This window comes from Rhagoletis zephyria, unplaced genomic scaffold (assembly GCF_001687245.7).
Source record: "Rhagoletis zephyria isolate East Lansing unplaced genomic scaffold, Rhagoletis_zephyria_1.1 Rzeph_scaffold_02006, whole genome shotgun sequence".
Lineage (NCBI taxonomy): Eukaryota > Metazoa > Arthropoda > Insecta > Diptera > Tephritidae > Rhagoletis > Rhagoletis zephyria.
Window position 1 is genome coordinate 12,757 of NW_016159090.1, and position 18,877 is coordinate 31,633.

Below are 18,877 nucleotides of genomic sequence, written 5' to 3' on the forward strand. Positions count from 1 at the left end.
ATCTAAAAACCACATAAACTACCAATAGACCCGTGAAAAATATCGAGAAACATATTAGTCTCCTCGTATGATCTCAAAATATACGATAAATTATCGAAAATTCCTTGCATAATTCAAAATGAAGCCCCAAAAAGTTTCGTAAGAGACCTAAAAACACCGAAGTCTTGTACAATCCAGAAGAAGTTGTTGGGGGAATCATGCTAAAGCTCAAAAAAACTCTAAACACTGCCGAAGGAACTTCGAAAACTCAAAAAAAAATACAAAAACGTCCCGAAAATATGTAGAAATCGTGGAAGGTCCCGTAAAAGACGGAAAAGTTCTGTGCAATCCTGAAAAGTCTCAAAAATTCACGAAAATTTTTGAAAAACTCTCGACAAATCACTGTGAATCTCAATAAAAAGCTTAAAAAAATCAAAAGAAAAACCAACCCAACAACAAAAAAAGTACCATCTCCCAAAATTATCGAGAAGTCAATTAGTATGTCTGATTAGCAAAAAAAAACCTAAAAGTCCGGTAAAATCAACGGAGACTCCCGAACAAATTATTCGTGTACCAGTAGACTATTCATTTTGTTTTGCATAACGCAGATTCGTAACGCTTCATTTATGAAGAACATTTAGTTCACACCGTTTATGTTTCAATGAGCACAATCTGGCAGTTCTCTGGTATCCCTTAGGCAAACCAAATATGATGGAGCCCTTAAAGCAGACACACGTTTTAATGGCACATAAAGGATTGTAACTGTTTCCCGAGAGAGGAACGCTACTAGAAAATACTTTTTACATGATTGACACTCTCGGATGCGGCTTTCAGAGCCAGCGGCTTATATTTTCTTCAAACAATATTGTAAAAAGTACATATCTATATATTCGGTGCTAGGAACAAAAAGATTAAGTAAGTAAATTTAAGCCAAGACGTAAAGAGTGCGCCAGTTGGCACTATGCAAACTCTAAAAGGCCAAAGCAATGATTGTGCTTCCAATTAATGCACCTACTTTTCCCGTCATATCCTTATGATTTTCGTGCCAATACAAAAAGATCGCCATCTCAAAATTACTATTAACAAAAACTTGCCTTTTAACTAAATGGAACTTTCAGCGCCAAATGTTGAGTTTAGTAACTTTCCCACTTTAATGATTTTTTTTTCTCACCCTGAAATCCTTTCAATTTTCGCAATCAGTTTACGCCAATTTGCTATTGCTTGTCGCGCACTTCCGCTACACACCCTTTCCTAACCAAACTTGCACGCGCGATTTACTTTCACTTACACCCGCCTATTTATACGAAGAAAAAATAAACACACAACCGCATATGCTGACACCCACACAATAAGCGACAGTTGTAGGTATTTGCGATTACTTCCTACAAATTAAACTTTCACTAAATTACGAAAAGTTATGAATTATACGCAACTTGCCTGCCATGCGTTGCTTGCCACTTACCGCCAACCGCCAACCGCCTGTCGCCTGTCGCATACCATTCAGAGGCTCAACATTCAACGTCTCGCCATTTGGGAATGCAAGCTTCCTGTATGAATGCCAACCAGCCAGAATGCTAGCCAGTCATTCGGCGGTTATTGCTGCTTCAATTCCTACGTGAATAATTTAATATGTGCAACAAAAACTATGAAGACTACAACAACAAATTTTCATGATGTCATTATTTGCAGTTGTAGCAAAATGAATAAACATTCTGAAATGCATGAAGGCGTAAATAAACAATATTAACGGTACATATGCACATGCTTGTGTGTGTATTAGCTTTTGCAAGTGTATACGTGTTGATAAAAGGGGTTTGCATACACTTTCTCTGTGTTAAAAGTGTGCAGTTTGGCCTTCAATTGCTCCGTTGTTTCATTGTCATTAAGTTGTTCCACTTTTTATTGCATACTTTTCAGCTCATTTAACGTATACCCACACACACGCGCACATACTTAATTCTTCAATCAATTTAATTTATGCAGAGTTTTCGTGGTTCATCGAGACCGCACTATGCTTTTTGGTTGTACTACATACATACATATGTATATATACCTATTTGAATAGCTGATGGAGTGCAATAAATTTGCTGGCAGCAAAGAGTGGTCAATTATTTGACAGATTGTGTGGAATTTTATTATATGAGTTTCAATTGGAAAATACATACAAAATTGAAAGGCAATTAGAAACCGTAAGGTTGACTAAAGACGCTTAATATACGATTACAAAAATTGCAGAGCCTAGAAAATTTAATTTAAGCTTACATCAAAATATTCCAAGAAACCTCATAGTGTAAATAGGCAGTAATAGACGTTGGCCGAATAGAGTCTGTAACTCGACAGAGATCCTACCTCTTGCGGAAGACGAAATGGAGATCCGCCAAATATAGCGCCTATGCTGATGATGTCGCCATCGCGTACGGCGGTATGTCGCCGCAGATAGCAAAGTGGAACTTTTGCACCTCTTCAAGATTGATTTTGCCACGAGTACAATAAAGCACGCCAGTAGTTTCTACGGAACTATGGACCATGGAAGCACTAGTCCTCCCAAGCCTGAAGAAACATCTGAAACCAGCCAAATACCAGCATGAATTCCGGAAAATGCACAACACCACCACAGCATCTGACAATCATGACCACACAGATTAGCGAGTGACTGATACAACGTCGACTATGCGATAGGACGGTCCTAGTCGCAGTTGACCTATCGAAAGTATTGGGCACGGTGAACGACGAGACTCTCTGCCAAGACGTCTTGTACCCGTCGCTTCCAGCTCGGACGAAGCGTTGCATAGCCAGCTATCTATGTGGGCACCAATCATTGGTCAAATCAAAGAAGCGTTGNTTCGAGCCAGCAACAAAGTCCTCAAGTCACTAGCGGCAGAAACGAGCAACACACAGTGGAGAAACCTACAAACCTACCAGAACTCAGCTCCAAGTACTACTGCAAGCTGTCACCTCATGACGGCCGAGCATTGCCTTCACAAAGAAAGCCAAATGCTGGCTGTGAAAGCGCACATCACCATGCTTTCGAAGCAATTCCTCGTGGGATGTTATCGTGGACACCCAGCCAACAACTCTACTTCGAAACGATAACCCCTCCCCCCATGACACGTGAGACGGCAACTAAACAACTGGACAACTGACATCGTACCGTACGTAGACCATAAGGACGTGTCTCAGGTGGTCAACTACTTGAAGAAGCGGAACTGCCGAGAGAGACCAACGCACCCTTGCACAACGTCATTCAGGGTGGTGGCACAGGCTCAGCAGTACCTTTTTCGGCTGAAGTCAAAGCACAATACCCTACACCTCTGCGCATGCAGCTCTAACCCGACTACCCTGCCACCAGAAGCACTATGGACTGCGCCTATCGACGTTGCCCGTTTATTCGGCTCAGGCTTGCAGAGTCAGAGGATGAAGATGATTCATTACGAAACGCCGGGTTAAGCTCTGCTGCTACAACAACAGCAACAGGAAGATATAAAGCAACGCTAGTCAGTGGTGTAACTCCGGAAGAAAAGTTGAGCTGTAAGCAAGTTTGAACACTATAATGATCTGCCATATTTAAAGGAACCAATCTTAAATTACCCAACACAGTAAGGTGGCTTAATATGATCCGTATTAGCGGAGCAATATTTACAAAACCAAATGACGTCTTAAAGCTCTGTTAAGATTTTCTGCCACTCTTACTGCGTTTCGTTTTAGGTCTCTCTAAAGCCGTGGAGCCGAGAACCAGCGACACTCCTGTAACACGACCGAGCACAATGTTGCAAGAAAAGAACGCATTAGTGTTCATTTTGCTAGACGCTTTTAAAAGAATTCATCTATACTCTACCCACTTAAATGGGAACGCAAAGCACGACCTGTTGAAACGAACTTTAGGCAAACTTGGGCTAGGTGGGATCAGAAAAGATTTTGAAGTGTGTATTCTTTAAGAAGAGCGGAAGGCTGCTGATAAAATTATCTCCTTATCTAATATAAATATAGATCAGATTAAATCGGCTGCCCATATAGGCGGAGGCGCTCTTCTACGAATAAATAAACTTTGCCTTAAAAAGCGGCAGATGATAAAAACGTATAGGGAAAGCGAGGGTTGAACGGTGACGCCTAGGGGTTTTGTGGTAGAAAAACACTCTATTCTAACGAAAAAGTTCGGCGAGCGACTAATCTCTCTTCCAGATATATCCTCAAGGCTTTGACCCAAGGTGTTCAACACTAAAGCTTGCAAAATCTGGGCAGCTGAGTAGCAGATCTTTAGACTGTTTCACCACAGCATCCACCATTAAGCTGCTGCAATAGGGGCTTTTAGCTTCTGCGACGAAGAAGAAGTCGAAGACATTGAGTAGTCTCCAAGCTGCCTGTCTTGGCGAGGGCAGGAAGATGTTACTTTTAGCATTAATTTCTTTGGTTGATTGGCGGCCCTTAGCTCTTTAGGCATCCATGATTTCTTGTCGTTTACTAAATTTACAATTTATAAGATGAATTCATCACACTAATGAGACCGAAATTTCCAACGCTGACAAATCTATCAAATTCGTGTTCTTATACATATTTTGCTTTGTAATTTCGTCACTCCTTTCCGAATTTGCACCAATCACCCATTATTCAATTTTCATGAAATATAGTCGATGGAGCAAATATTTGAGCTATCAGGTAGGACTCGCCGACTACCTGCTTCACCCTCAAGTCGACTTTACACGACACAAGTAACCCGTAAGAAACTACAAACCCAGCGTAATGAAAAATCCTGTTTAGGCTACCATACGCTTTTAGGCGGCTCAAGTTACGTGGAAGTGCGAGAACTACACCGATAAAAGAGTTTAGTTACGTCGACTAAAAATATTTCTATATATACAAACATTTCTCTTAACACAAGTGAGTGTAGACTGCTTTTCAAATTTACACACGTATCTAAAAACAATTGCCGCGTTTTGCTGAACTCAGCCAAAAATCGTTTAGACCAGTGCTCGTCAAAGTGGTGGTCCGCGGACCGGTGCCGGTCCGTAAGCCATAAGTCGCCGGTCCGCAAAGGGCGTCGCGAAATGGACAACGATTTTTTAAACGATTATATATACATATACGACTATATGTATACTCCACACTTCTAACCATGGTACAATTATCTACATGGTAGTAGCACTAGAAATTTCACGTCCGAGATGTCAAAATATTAAGTCAAAACACAAGCGAACACACAAACGAACAAAGCAAAGTAACCTAGTTTGACATCTCCAACACAAAATCACCTGTTCAAATTAACGATCAGCTGTTCATTTGCTATCACCTCGATTAAGACGCCTTGCTTCTAACCAGTGTACGAAAATAAACTATATTGTACGTTACTATTTCGTTTCGTTTATTACTTCAACAGTTCGGTACAATACGAAAACAAAACGGCTGAGTTCACTTTGGCGATAGTACACTACAGTAGTTTAGTAGTTACAGACGAAACAACAAACGAAATGAATCGTGCAGAGAAAAATATATGTATGTATGTACATATATGCAATAACTAAATAAAAAACGAATGGCTGCAATGAATAAAAAAAATAAAAATGTTTTTTAATTTAATTGGATATGAAAATTTACAGAAAAAAGTATTCTTCACGTAATTGAAACGTTCGCATACATATAAAACCTACCCTATGGTACAATTGTCACAAACGAAAAGCAAACGTTTCTCGTTGGGGAAAATGACAGTGAATCTTACAATTTATTTCTGACTATGTACAAAACTGTACAAAACCACAAATGATATGATGATCGATGAGCAAATGGGAATTGTTTTGTACAGTTTATTTTCGTACCCTGCTTCTAACTAACAACACTGGCACATACAAAAAGTAACGACAAATACCGTTTGTTTTTCGTGGAACCAAGAGGCAATGTGTTGATACATGTGTCTTTCTTTTGTTTAGTTTCTTTGATCTATATATGAGATGATCGTAAACGAAAAATAATCAATAAAAAAAGGTACCGGTCCCCGACGTAATAGAAAAACTGCAGCCGGTCCGTCACACTCAAAAGTTTGACGAGCACTGGTTTAGACAGTTAACGCGCCAATTACGTTGGCAAAAATATTGAACTGCAAGTAACTCCTTCGTCCTTCCCCTCTATCATACCACAAACTTTTTTTTTTTAAATTTGCATTCGTGTGAAAGTAGCAAATTTACCGTTATAATAGCCAAATTAAGAGGTAACCTACTGCAGCCAAGTATTATATAAATAAAATTTGAAGAACAACACTTAGGGAGAAAACCTTGCAAGCCAAACTTTTTATGTTGCCACATATGCAGGTATGTACATACATCTTTATTTCTGTATGTATGTGTGTATAAATTCTTGCATTTCTGTTTGTATTTATTGTAGCCACAAAGAGGCCAGTCCATACTTGCACATCAAAACTGAAAAAAAAAAAACAAACAGCCAAACAAACATAGGAATAAATAAACAAATGAACTTTAGGTGCTCTAAGCCAAGAGCCAAAATATGAAGGAAGGAAAGTACAAGAACAAATGATGTGAGCAGCATTGAAAAGACAGTTAAAGTTGCGCGCCAACTCAGCGCAATAAATACTCATACCATTGACGTTACGCCCTTTATGTACTTCTACATATGTGCATACTAGAGGCCTGCACGAGTAAGTAAAAATATAACAAGTTAATAATCGCCGAGTATGAATAGAAGAAACGATGATAATACTTGAATTTAAATTAGACATCTCGTAGGCAAAGCATCGTTTTACTTGGTAGCAAACGGATATTTTTTTCATACCATCATTTTCATATGAGACGTTTACGATGAGCGAAGTTTGATTTGAAGTATGTGTAAAAACGACAAAACTTAAAAATTGATTGAAGAAGAAGTGCTAAACAAAATACTCGCGATTGGAGCAACAGGCCCAGTGACATATGGAAAAGCTTTAAACAAATTGTAAATTCCTGAACGCCTGAAGTAGTTCTGAAAAGCGCATTTTATAGGGCAGAAGAATATATTTAGAAAGTTAAAGCTTGGATGCAATTTTATTTTATGTGCGTTCTCAACACAAATCTCTAAAATATGAATTATAAAATTAAATAAAAAGTTCAATAAAGGTGGTTTTTACAATTAGTTATTTTTTTTAGGCGGAAAATTATTAAATCTTTTGATTTATTTCATTATTAATGACGAGATGTTTCAAACATGTGTATTTGTTGCATTTCGCTTAACTTTTTTGCCACGTGACGAGCTTACGGCTATGCCAAAATAGTAATCGTCTGATGCTATGATGTCGCATACTCATATCATCGCTGTACTCATAAAAAGATTACTAGCACTCGTACTCATACGATGCCGGAATCACTCGTGCAGGTCTCTAGTACATACATACACATATGAATGTTTACCATACATGTACTTTAATCAACACACATCCATACGTGCATATGTTTGTATGACTGATAGCTGGCAATGGCACTGTGCGCCTATATGTATACTCAAATATTTTGGAGCCAAATTCCCTCGCGGAATTTATTGACTTAGAAATTAAATATCGTTGTTCTTTTTTAACTGGGTAAGAGATTTATGTGCAACCGAAGTCAATGAAATCTACATTTATACAGTGACTCAAAGAAGTATTCAGGTGTTGATTTTTTTTAAATATTTAACCAAAACTACAAAGGGTCAAACTTCATACAAAATATATGAAAATTCAACACATTTTTTTTTAAATTTCGAGCTTTTTTAATCTGAATCTTCAGAACATTTTTTGATCATGCAGTTTTACAGCGCATATAATTTTAGTCCATTGAAGTGCAAGCTTGAAGCGCCTAAAAAAGCGCGTTGATTTTTTTACAATTTGTTTTAGTGACCGCTTTTAAAAATTTTTTTTTTTTTGCAACAAGTGCAATTTACAAAAACTGGCGTTGATGTTTTGAAATTTTGTTGCTTACAGTCTTGCGCTTTTTATTTTACAAGAAATTCATGTTTTTTTGGGAAAGTGTGCAAAAATCCGTCAGCAAAAAAAAAATATTAAAAATCAACGCGATTTCCTAGATGCATGAAATTTGCACTTCATTGGACTAAAATTGTATGCGCTATGAAATTGCGTACCTAAAAATGTTCTATAGGTTCAGATTAGAAACTCAAAATTTTGATGAAAATTTTTTGAATTTCTCTAAATTTATATAAAGTTTCAAGCTTTGATTTATATGGTTTTCATAAAGGCTTGGGTAATATTTTTATAGAAAAATAAAAAAAGTTAATTTGAAAAACATTGTGAATATTTAAGAAAGTCAAAACGGTATCACTTGTTTGAGTCACTGTGTATAAAAATTATAATCGCCTGGAAAGCTTCAACCAAAGAATACCACGAGTAAACCGAAGTTTTCAAATAGTTGGCAACCTTCCATAAAACTGTTTCGGCTGTAAGCCCTTTTAAACCTTTTTTCTTTTGACAGCTATATTGCAATGTTTAATTTATCTTATCAATTTACCTAAACTGCAATTTTTAAACAGGTGGCAACTGCCTCATTTTTTTACTTCTATGTTTTAAGTTGGACCTTAAGCAATATATCGGTGAAAGATGCATTCAATTCCATGCATAAGTTATCGAGTGATGCGCATACAAACATACAGACAGACAGACAAAAATTCTAAAAATTCTTGATTTGACTTCTGTTGCTCTAATAAAGATTTATAACTTTTTCTTTCATATATAAACAGGGTCATCAATAAGTGAATTTTTTTTCTTGAATTTTTAATCAAAAAAAAAAGTACCCGAAAAGCACTTTCCAATCGGGCAAACTGGAAAAAATATCCATACCAGCTTGGCAATTGTGGCAATGATACTCCTAGTAGAGTATGTATGTATTACGACATATACATACATACATACAAATGTATATGAATGCGCTATGTATCGAAACTTGCCGGTTGGCTAAAACAGTTTGGCGCCCACTTTTCATTGCTGCCACCAGTATCTAGCTCCGCTACATATGTACATACTTATTAGCGTGGTCGATGCAAGCAACTCAACAACCACGACGTCAGGAATAGAGGTTGAAGGCGACTTTCAACGACAAAAGCAACGGCATCGAACAGCGCGAATAATAGTTTATTAGTGGACGACGAATGTACGAATCCCATACACACATATGTGTTCGCTGTTGCATACCGTAAGGCGCTAACAACGTTTTCACCAAAGACCGACCATTCACATTCAGTACGTTACTGACGGCTCAACGAAATGGTTTCGAATATTTAGAAAGCGGCGTGTGAGCGAAAGCCAAGTAGAAAAAACTCAAAGGATTGTGAAGTCAAAGGTTTGGTAGACAAAAAAAAAACATTGCAAATTTTTTTAGTGGCTTAATTGTGAATTTGTATAAGCACTGAGTAAAGCCATTTGTAAGCGTATTGTAATTTAAATTTCATAAACTCCAAAAAGTGAGTGCGAAATATGTTTATACATAGTTTGTTGAAATTGAATGAAATTAAAATTCTTAAACGAAAAAGAATTCTACTAAAGCGGTATTTTAGAAAAGTGAAAAATTGATTTTTTTTTTGTTTTTAGTTTTGTTTAGTGATATTGTGATTTTCAACGAAAAATAGATATTTTAAACCAAATTACACACAATCGTGGATTTGGTGAATTTTTTCCTTATTTTTTTTTTAATTCAAATGTGTTTTTTATTTAAAAACGAAAAATTAAACAGTAAATATTAAAAATTTCTTTAATAATTTGTATTTATGTTGAGTAGAAATGTGTTCTCGAAAAATTTTTTGCAAAATTTTATTTTTTTAAGATCCTTTTGGAGTGAAAATAGAATGCATATGGGAAATATCATGATAAAAACATTACAAGATAAAACCATTGAGCGACAGTCTGACATTTTCCAGCAATATAATTTTAAAACTCAAAACTTACAACTCATTTATACATTTTCATTTTCAATCTCAAACAACAATTGTGAACAATTTCATTCTTTTATTTTAAATTTTATATGATTTTAAATTGCTTGAAACGTCGGAAGAATTAGATTGTATTTTTTATCATAGGAATTACATATATAAGAAAAAAAATTTACATTTGTAATTTCCGGTTTTTGAGTGAAAATGTGATTGGTTGAAATACATATAACGAAAGCTTACAAAAATAAATCGAAATCGAAAATAAATCGCGGTATACATTCATATGTATGTATCACACTAGGGTGGTCCTTAAAAATGTCAATATCTAAATTTTGTATGGGTATCCTTGTATTTTATTATACGTCCAAAATAAAGACAACCACGAAAATTTAAAATTTTTAAACAAATTTTTAGCGATCGCTGCAGGGTTTCAAAAAATCTGAAATTGACCCTCATTGTGAGAGTCGTGTCGAATGCAAGTCTTTTTTCGAGAGTCGCATCGTATCGAAAATTTCACGTCATTGCCTAAAATTTCCACTCTACTAGTGTATTAAAACGGAAAACCTTGGCAGCACTGTATAGTTTTCGACGCTTTTGGTCGTTTACTTATTTCAGTACGACAATAGACAATGCTGCTGTTGTCGAGTCGTACAATTTAACCTAATTAACGACTTACGCAATGAGGCTGATTATTTTAAAAGCAAAAGTTTGACAAATACTATTTCATATAAATTCATAAACATAGCTAGTCAAAGGCAAATTTTTTTGCGAGTTTTTATAAAAATTCAAATTTTTCAGACCGTCGTAGCGACCTTAAACATTTTTTTGAAATTTTCGTGGATGTCTTTATTTTGTACGATGATGTTAATATTAACATACGTGCTAAACAGTATCATTTTGAAATGGAGTGCTATTGATATGACCGATACTGTATATTTATTGATTTTTAGTGATTTTTTTTGTGTAAAAGGCTTTTTTGGAGGAAAATGAAGTAAAACCAATGGAAGCAGATAAAAGTCGAAAAAAGAGTATATGTTACTGATTTTTATACTGACTTTAATGTTATTTTGAGTAGAAATCTGTTTTTTGCAAAAGTGCGTACATATATTTATTTTAATTTTTTTTAAAGAGGAAAAGCGATTTTTAACAAAAGGAGAATAAATATTAAATATGTATGAATTTTCTTCTTAAATTTTTACACTTTTTTTGAGAGGAAATTTTATTCAAGTCTTTTTTTTAGTGAAAACACGATTTTTACAAGAGTAGAATCAATAACAAATAATTTTTTATTTATTGTTTTTGGGTTGGTTTCTCAAGCCACTTTTTGAGTGAGAATGTTATTTATTGAAATAAAAAAAAAGTATATTGTCTAAAAGGAAAAGGAAAGCGAAAATAAATGATAAGGCAAGTTCGTAAATATGTTTTTAAGAAAATAGTTGCTCGTATATTTACAAATTTTTTGAGTGAAACCAAAAAATATATTTTAAGTTTTTAATATTTTAACTCAATCGCATGTGTCGAACATTTTTTAATTGATAATGTCAGTTTAAAGGAGAGCAATTATTAAAAAGTTATAATTTTGTTTTTTGAGTATCTATGATTTGTTGAATAAATTATTAAATAAAAGTTTAATTTTTGGTGAAAAATTAAATTTTTTTTTATATTTTTAATCTTTTTCTCATTTTCAGTCAGTTTTTGAGTGAATTTGAGTTTTTGTTTAAGATTTTAGAGTAAATTTTATGAAAAGGTTAAATATCAGGTAGTTATATTTTTTTTAACAGCAGAGGTTTTGAGTGATAATGTGTTTCTTAAGAAAACGTTGATCAATAACTTAGAAAAAATTAAGTTATTAAATTTACACAAAACTATTTTTGTCATAAAATACTTACTACTACATACATATGTACATACCACCTACACAAAAATAATATTTCCATTTTTTTATTAATGGGTGCAGCAGTTTTTGCTTGAAAATTTGTTGCTTAAAATTTGTATTTTTAATATAGCTGAAGTGTGGCTGTACCACATCGTGAGACCAGGCGGGCTACTCTGTAATGCGATACGAAAGAGCAATACTATGCGAAAGGTAAATACGCCGTAAGTAATATGCTGTGACGATTGCCTATCGCATCGCATTTCTTTTTCGCATCGCATTACAGGGTAGACCCGCTGGGTTCGAACCGTGGTCCGAGCAACATCTAAAATAGAAGAAGTTTTTTTCTAACAACGGTCACCCCTTGGCAGGCAATAGCAAACCTCCGAGTGTATTCTGCCTTTAAAAAGCTTCTCATTAAGCCATTTGCCAATTTTTAATAAAAAAAAAAATTTTAGAAATCGTTCTTTTTTCAGTTTTTATTTTTAAATATAAGCTGTAAGTCAAAATGTATATTTGTAGATACTTCTTCACTTATAAGCCCCTTTAAATCGCAGAAAGCACAAAATAAAGTAAATTCTCCCGGAAGCTTACTTAAGCGGAATTCACTGTAAAAGCAAAAATCCTCGTCGCGAACTTTCCTTAACCTTTTATTCTGTATAGGCTTTTATAAAACAGCAGTAGACTTTCCCACACCACAACAAATGTACAAACATATGTACATACGGGAGTACCATCCTACTACACACACTAATATGACAAGTGCATACATATGTTGTTTGCCTAATCATTTAATTATCTGAAAATAATTTTGTTCTTGCCGTCTGTTTTTTTTTGTTGTTATTCATTCATTCATGACAGTATGTATAGCTATTGATTTTATAGTTATTTATGTTTGTCGTACGTACATATGTGCATATGTATGCAGNCATTTAATTATCTGAAAATAATTTTGTTCTTGCCGTCTGTTTTTTTTTTTTGTTACTCATTCATTCATGACAGTATGTATAGCTATTGATTTTATAGTTATTTATGTTTGTCGTACGTACATATGTGCATATGTATGCAGTTACAGTGCATTCACAAGAACTCTTGCATACAAACAAACAAACGAATGCAGAAAAGTACAAAGGATTATACTACTAAAATATGGATTACACTTGTATGTGTGTGCGCATGTTTGTTGATTTGCCAGTGCAAAGAAAATATTACAAAGCATTTTTTTTATTACTAGACTAGACGGCAATATAGCTTCATCTATAGTTCAATAGCTGATAATAAGAAAAAAAAAATTATAGAGGATAAGTAAACGAAGAAGAAAGAAGAAGGCCCTTTGTGTTTACAAAAGATTTGGTAGCAAGCGCAGTTAATTACTCACTAACAGCTGCTCATATTGACATTAGGAACAAAAAAGCATTCGAGATCTCACAAATTTTCTTGAAGAAAACAAAATGTTCAAAATTAATATTTGATTGAACTTGCATACAGTCAGTCAACAAAGTTTAGGTACAGCGAATTTTTTACAATACGGGCAACTATTTTTTAAATATTTTATTTTTCGCAAATTTTTTATAAAAATATGGTTAATTCTACAACAAAAACCCCAAAAAGAAAAGTTCCAAACCTTGTGCAAAATTAAAGAAAATTCCGCAAAATTTCATTCAAATATTGCACTTTTTATTTACGCTCTCTAGAAAGAAGTTGGGTATGCAGTTTTTTAGCCCATTCAATTTTAGTATAACAAAGTGCAAGTTTGTGGTGGCTAGGACTTACCATTGATTTTTAGGAATTTTTTTTTGTTGAAGGTGTCGCTCATTTTCTGCATATAAAATAATGTCTGATAATTTTTTCTTCTATGTTTGATAATAACTTCTTCCTAGAGAGGTTTGGAAATTTTTTTGAAAATACTCGGAGGTTTGCCAGAGCCTGCCGAGGGGCGACCGTTATTAGAAAAAACTTAGTTTTTTTGCCTCGAATGGAAGCGCGCACTGCTAGCCACAACACTACGGCGGCCTGCATTAACGATACAATTAACAAACAAACCGTTTAACTGTATCGAATCCTTGTCTAATCCATGTCTAAGGCCACCGTTTCAGCAAGAGCAAAGAAGGGTATTGTTTGAATATATTGGATCAATTTAGGAACTTGAACAAGAGGCCGTACGATTAATCGCGCAGATAACGAGAAGGATATGCTTTCGCCCTCTTAAAACTGTACTTTTTCTCCTCAAAGCAACATTCCTAAAATAGTCGTTTCTAGGCACCGAAATGACTTAGGTTTTACCTGATCAAGCGCTGCTGTTCCACCGATCAAACGCTGTCTCCCTTAGTAGCGCCTGAGCTACGCGCATCTCTCGAGGCAGCTGAAGCTTTTCATTTGCAATGAGTGATGGTTGAACTCTGATGGCGGCATTCACGGGGCTAAGGTTGAGAAAGCTGATGCTTGTCTCTCGATTAATGTGGTTTATGGCCTATCTGTAAAACCCCGAGCGTTGGACAAGTGTCTGTTCGGGGGTTCCCCGCGGTATCAGGCAGAAATTGCTTGCCGAACATGAAATTATGTTCCCTGAGGGGGATAATGGAAGCAAGTTTTCTAAGGTAATCCCTTAAAATTTGGTATTATTAACTGTCGGTAATGGTGTGACGCCGATGAAGATGCCTAATTGCATCTTGATCTTTGACGTGCAGGGGGTTAAAAGCGTCGTCGTTAATTGAGCAGAGGAGAGGGTTATGGGGTCAGAGCAGTGAAGAAACGAGAAAGATCGTAAATAGATATATGCTTTCAAACACAGGTCATCAGTTTCATTCCAGGTGAGCAGTCATCAGCCCGTTATAAAAGTAAAACTCCCTGTGGTGGCGGAGGAAGCTTCGAGATGTAGAAGCTAAACAGTGGTGATTGGACCCGGTGGGCCTCAAGGTTTAAGCTTGAAAGAGTACTTTTGACTAACGACCACTCAGATAATTCGCTATTGACTGAATATCGCAGTTTTCTCTAGTGGCGGAGAATTAAAAACGATACAAAAGGCCTTGGACAAGTGCAACACTACTAGGACAGTTATCTCACAAGAGAAGTCAGGGTTACAGTTATGGCTAACAGAGTGTTTATGGAGTTAAAGTGCACTTTAGAAAAACCATATTCATGAGTAGCGTGGGTCTGGTGGCACACATAAAGTACGGGAGTAGTAATACCGCAAGTGTCTTCATTACTGGGGAAAAGATAGTTATCGGACGATAATAATCCTATTTCTTGGCTGTTTTCCATGGTTTCAGAAGTGGGACCACTCTTCTTTTTTAGGCGTTTAAAGTTTACGACATATAACAATACGACACTTACGACACCGTTGTGAATACCCCAACTGAGTCTATGAGATTATTTTAATATCAACATGCATAATCTGTCAGCGCCAATGGCTTTAGAAGCGTCTGCCTTCCCGATGGCTAACGGACATCTTTCGCTGATAAAACTAAGATCTAAACTAGATTTCGGGTGATTGTGCAGCCTTCTGATTACTCGACGAAGGATGCAGTGTGATCAAGTCATATTATGGAATTTCACACTGTTAAAAAATAGTTGGTTGCGCTTTCAAGTGCAACATACGACAATATGACATTTGCGACACCTTGTAAACCACCTAATTATTTACATACAAATGATACATTCTTAAAAGGCCAAGTTAAATTTCGTGAAGAAAATACTCCTATGTCCAGCATCCAACATTTTGGAAAAAAAGAAAAAACTTGGATTTCGATATCTATTAAGTAAATTTCTTACTCCAAAATTTAGGTGCCAACCCTATTCTGAAATAGCTGGAATTAATGGTACATATCTTGAGCGAATATGTACATACTGTGTATACATAAAAAAAATGCCGATTGAAATTAACAAAATAAAAAATTGTATTACACATGTAGAAGGGTGGCAACCCTAATAGAAAATATTTTCTGACCAAAGTTCTCAACAATACCTTTCATTTGATATCCATTTTGCGATGTTTTAGATAAACTGTGTAGAATCGAAAATAGTTGGCAACCTTACACTATTATCCTAAGGGATAAAATTTTGTATATGGGGGGAGGGGTTGTTTAAGAACCTGCTCTCGGTACCCGGGAACAGTAATATTTTACCTTTTTTTCTAAAAAAAAAGGTTAAATAAGTATGCGATTCAAAATAGGTGGCAAACCTATTAAAATATTTTTGAATTAGGGATCTTTAAAATACCTTCCATTTAATACCCATATTATGATGTTTTAGTTAATTTGTAAGTAATTTCGAATAGGTGGCAACCTTATACGAGTCTTCTCGGAGATAGTGCCTATTCAGATAACCTTAAAATCCAAAACTTTATTTGCGTACAAAATTTCATCAAAATCGTTAGAGCCGTTTCCGAGAACCCTATGCATATATATATATATGCTCGTTTAATGTAATAAGATTATTTTTTACATAAGTTTAGCTCATTATCTAAAAAAAACATATAAATTCATATTTTAAACTTTTAACTTATTAATAAGATTTTTTTTTAATTTTTTTGAGTACGCGGTTTTATAACCCATTAAATTATAGCGTAAGCTTTAAGTACCTAAAAAATCCCGTTGATATTTGGCACTTTTCTTAAGCATTTCCTTTCATACAAAGTGTTACAAAATATGTTCGAAAACTTTTTTTTGTATCAAGAAACGTCAGAAAAAAGTTATTAAAAATTAACAAAATTTTGCAAATTTTTTATTCTTTTTGCACAAAGTTTTAAATATGCATTTATATGGTTTTTGTAAGATACTGAGCTATACTTGTATAATAAAAAAATAATAAATATTAAATAAACAAAAGAAAAATAAGCAAAACTTGCTAAAATGTCGCGTCCCTAGGTACTTATTTTTCCAACGCTGTATGTACACAAGGGTGCCTCACTCTCTATACAAAGACAATCGGTACTGTTTTTCCAGCAGAAATGTCAAATTTATTATATTTTAATATTTCGCCAAAATATTTCGAAAAAATACTAAGATTTATGTGAGCCGAACTGTTTTGAAAATACCTCCAAAAATCGAGTTTTTTATAAATACAATTAATTTTCACAAATATTTTTGTAAAAAATGATCACAGATGATAGAAGAGTTTAAGCTTTAAAGGTCTGCATAAAAATGTTTAAACGTTGATAAACGGAATACAAAGAGCTAGATTTTTGGATCTATCGGTCTACCTGAAGTAAATTTTAAAACTTTTTCCGAAAAATGTTGGCACCATTCTTAAAATATAATAAATTTTATAATTCCGGTGGAATACCCGCAACTTTTTATGGTGATAAGATACTATTTAGTATATGGAAACATTGACATTAAAGAAGTGTACAAGTTTATTGAAAATAAATTAAAAGTCAACTCACCCCATTCACCATGAATAACATTAGCATCGCTTCCGATTTTGAAGTATTTCGTTTCACTGGGCCATCGTATTCTTTTCGACATAAGAGTACTAAATTTTTTTTTTTTAAATTTATGCACACAGCTGTAAAAAAAAGTAAAAAAAGGTATAAGTATATTTCATCATATTATGGCTAAAACGTTCAATTTTCAATAGCAAATAATACAAAACACTTTTCAGTTAAAGGAATACGGAAAGAGCGAAGATGTGTTGTTTCCTTCGCGGTAACATTTGAAAGGTTTTGTGGTGTATGGGACTGTAGACTTTATGTTAAATTGAGATCCAAATATTCTATCCAATCTCCCTTATTTATTATATTTTACTAAAATATGCCACCTCTCTAAATACTTTTCCAGACTCTTGCTAAAGCCACATCTAAAAGCTACACACCGAAATGTCCTTCCTATCGCCGACGCTCAGATTGGAGAACCTTCCCAACGAACCGATTATGACACTCGATCACATACCGGAAGAAAAGCGTTACAACAAAAACAACATTGTAGCCAAGTGGTGTGCGCCAATAAATGGAAAATTGTATCGCATCGAATTGGAACATGGCACCACAACAGGTCGACGAATGATATGGGTTAATGGCAAGGTAAGTTAGGACAGAAACGATGAACCCTTCTTAAGGTGAAAATATAGCTATAATCACTTTTTTTCTTCTTCTCTCGTTTCAGGAAGTCTTGCGACGCGACTGGATGTTCAAACTGGTGGGCGAAGATTCATTTTACATTGGACAAGCACGTTGCATTATACGTGTAGATCCAGCGCCAGGTTTTCGCTATGCATACTCACTATATATCGACGGCAAACCACACGAGCAATACACGGATGAGCTGGCAAAACAATATCGTCAATGGTTGGTCAGCATTGAGGATAACGAATATCGTATAATGTTAGAATTGGATACGATTAATTTGTATGTGAATGATCAGCTGCGTGCAGAAACGGTGAGTGCAAAATTATAATAAGCTTTTGCAAGGTTTAAGAGTTATGTACTTTAATGTGTGCTACCTGTTGCAGGGCGAATTTGTGGATGGTGGCACGGATACAAAGTTTATGGATAATGGTAATGCATTTGTGCTGCAAGCGCGTTCGAGTGGCAATAAATTGGATGGATTGACGTATACGCTAATAGTAAATGGTGAGGCGGTGCCTGAGGCTAAGATATTGGAAATTATGCATGAGCCATTCTCAATATTATCAGCGACTTAGAACTAAGTGTGGAATAACTATACGATGTTGTGTAGACTGTGTCAAAAAATTATTAAGAAAAAGTGATTTATGAAAGAGTAGATACATAGTACATATTTGTGGTGTGTTAAACAATTAGAGTGATATGTAAAAATAAAGTATGAAGAAGCCTTATAAAATATACGACCTTTTTTTTATGAAATAAAAGAAAAAAGAGGAAAGAGCTGGGTGAGGTTATAGTGAAATAAAAGTGCATTTCTCAACTTGAAATGCCTGCTGTGATGACTAACAGGGCAATTCTTGCAACTGTCTTGCATCCCACCATAGTCCTTCGAATATTAATTAATATTAATAATTAAATATAACATGTTAACATAATATCATAAAAAAAGACAAAAAGTAAATAAAGTAACATCCTAAACATTTTGTGTATTAAATGAAAAAAGCTCTTTTTTTTAAACAATAAAATCTAAAACATAAAGGAAAATTAAATTGAAAAAAATAAAAATTAAATTTCAT

The 18,877-nt window shown here is 34.8% G+C and overlaps 1 protein-coding gene across 3 annotated transcripts; it reads left to right on the plus strand.

Annotated features, from left to right (window-relative positions):
* The first annotated feature begins 6,547 nt into the window (after positions 1-6,547).
* LOC108365802 (fas apoptotic inhibitory molecule 1) lies at positions 6,548-18,537 on the plus strand. Of its 3 annotated transcripts, none has more exons than XM_017619964.1 (4): positions 6,548-6,619; positions 17,518-17,759; positions 17,842-18,114; positions 18,188-18,537. In XM_017619964.1, exons 2-4 carry the CDS (start codon positions 17,556-17,558, stop codon positions 18,377-18,379), a joined length of 669 nt encoding a protein of 222 aa, XP_017475453.1. In that variant the 5' UTR covers positions 6,548-6,619; positions 17,518-17,555; the 3' UTR covers positions 18,380-18,537. The 3 variants fall into 3 exon arrangements, with proteins under 3 accessions (XP_017475453.1, XP_017475450.1, XP_017475452.1); XM_017619961.1 differs by lacking the exon at positions 6,548-6,619 and adding an exon at positions 9,181-9,281; XM_017619963.1 differs by lacking the exon at positions 6,548-6,619 and adding an exon at positions 9,198-9,402.
* The last annotated feature ends 340 nt before the right edge of the window (positions 18,538-18,877 follow it).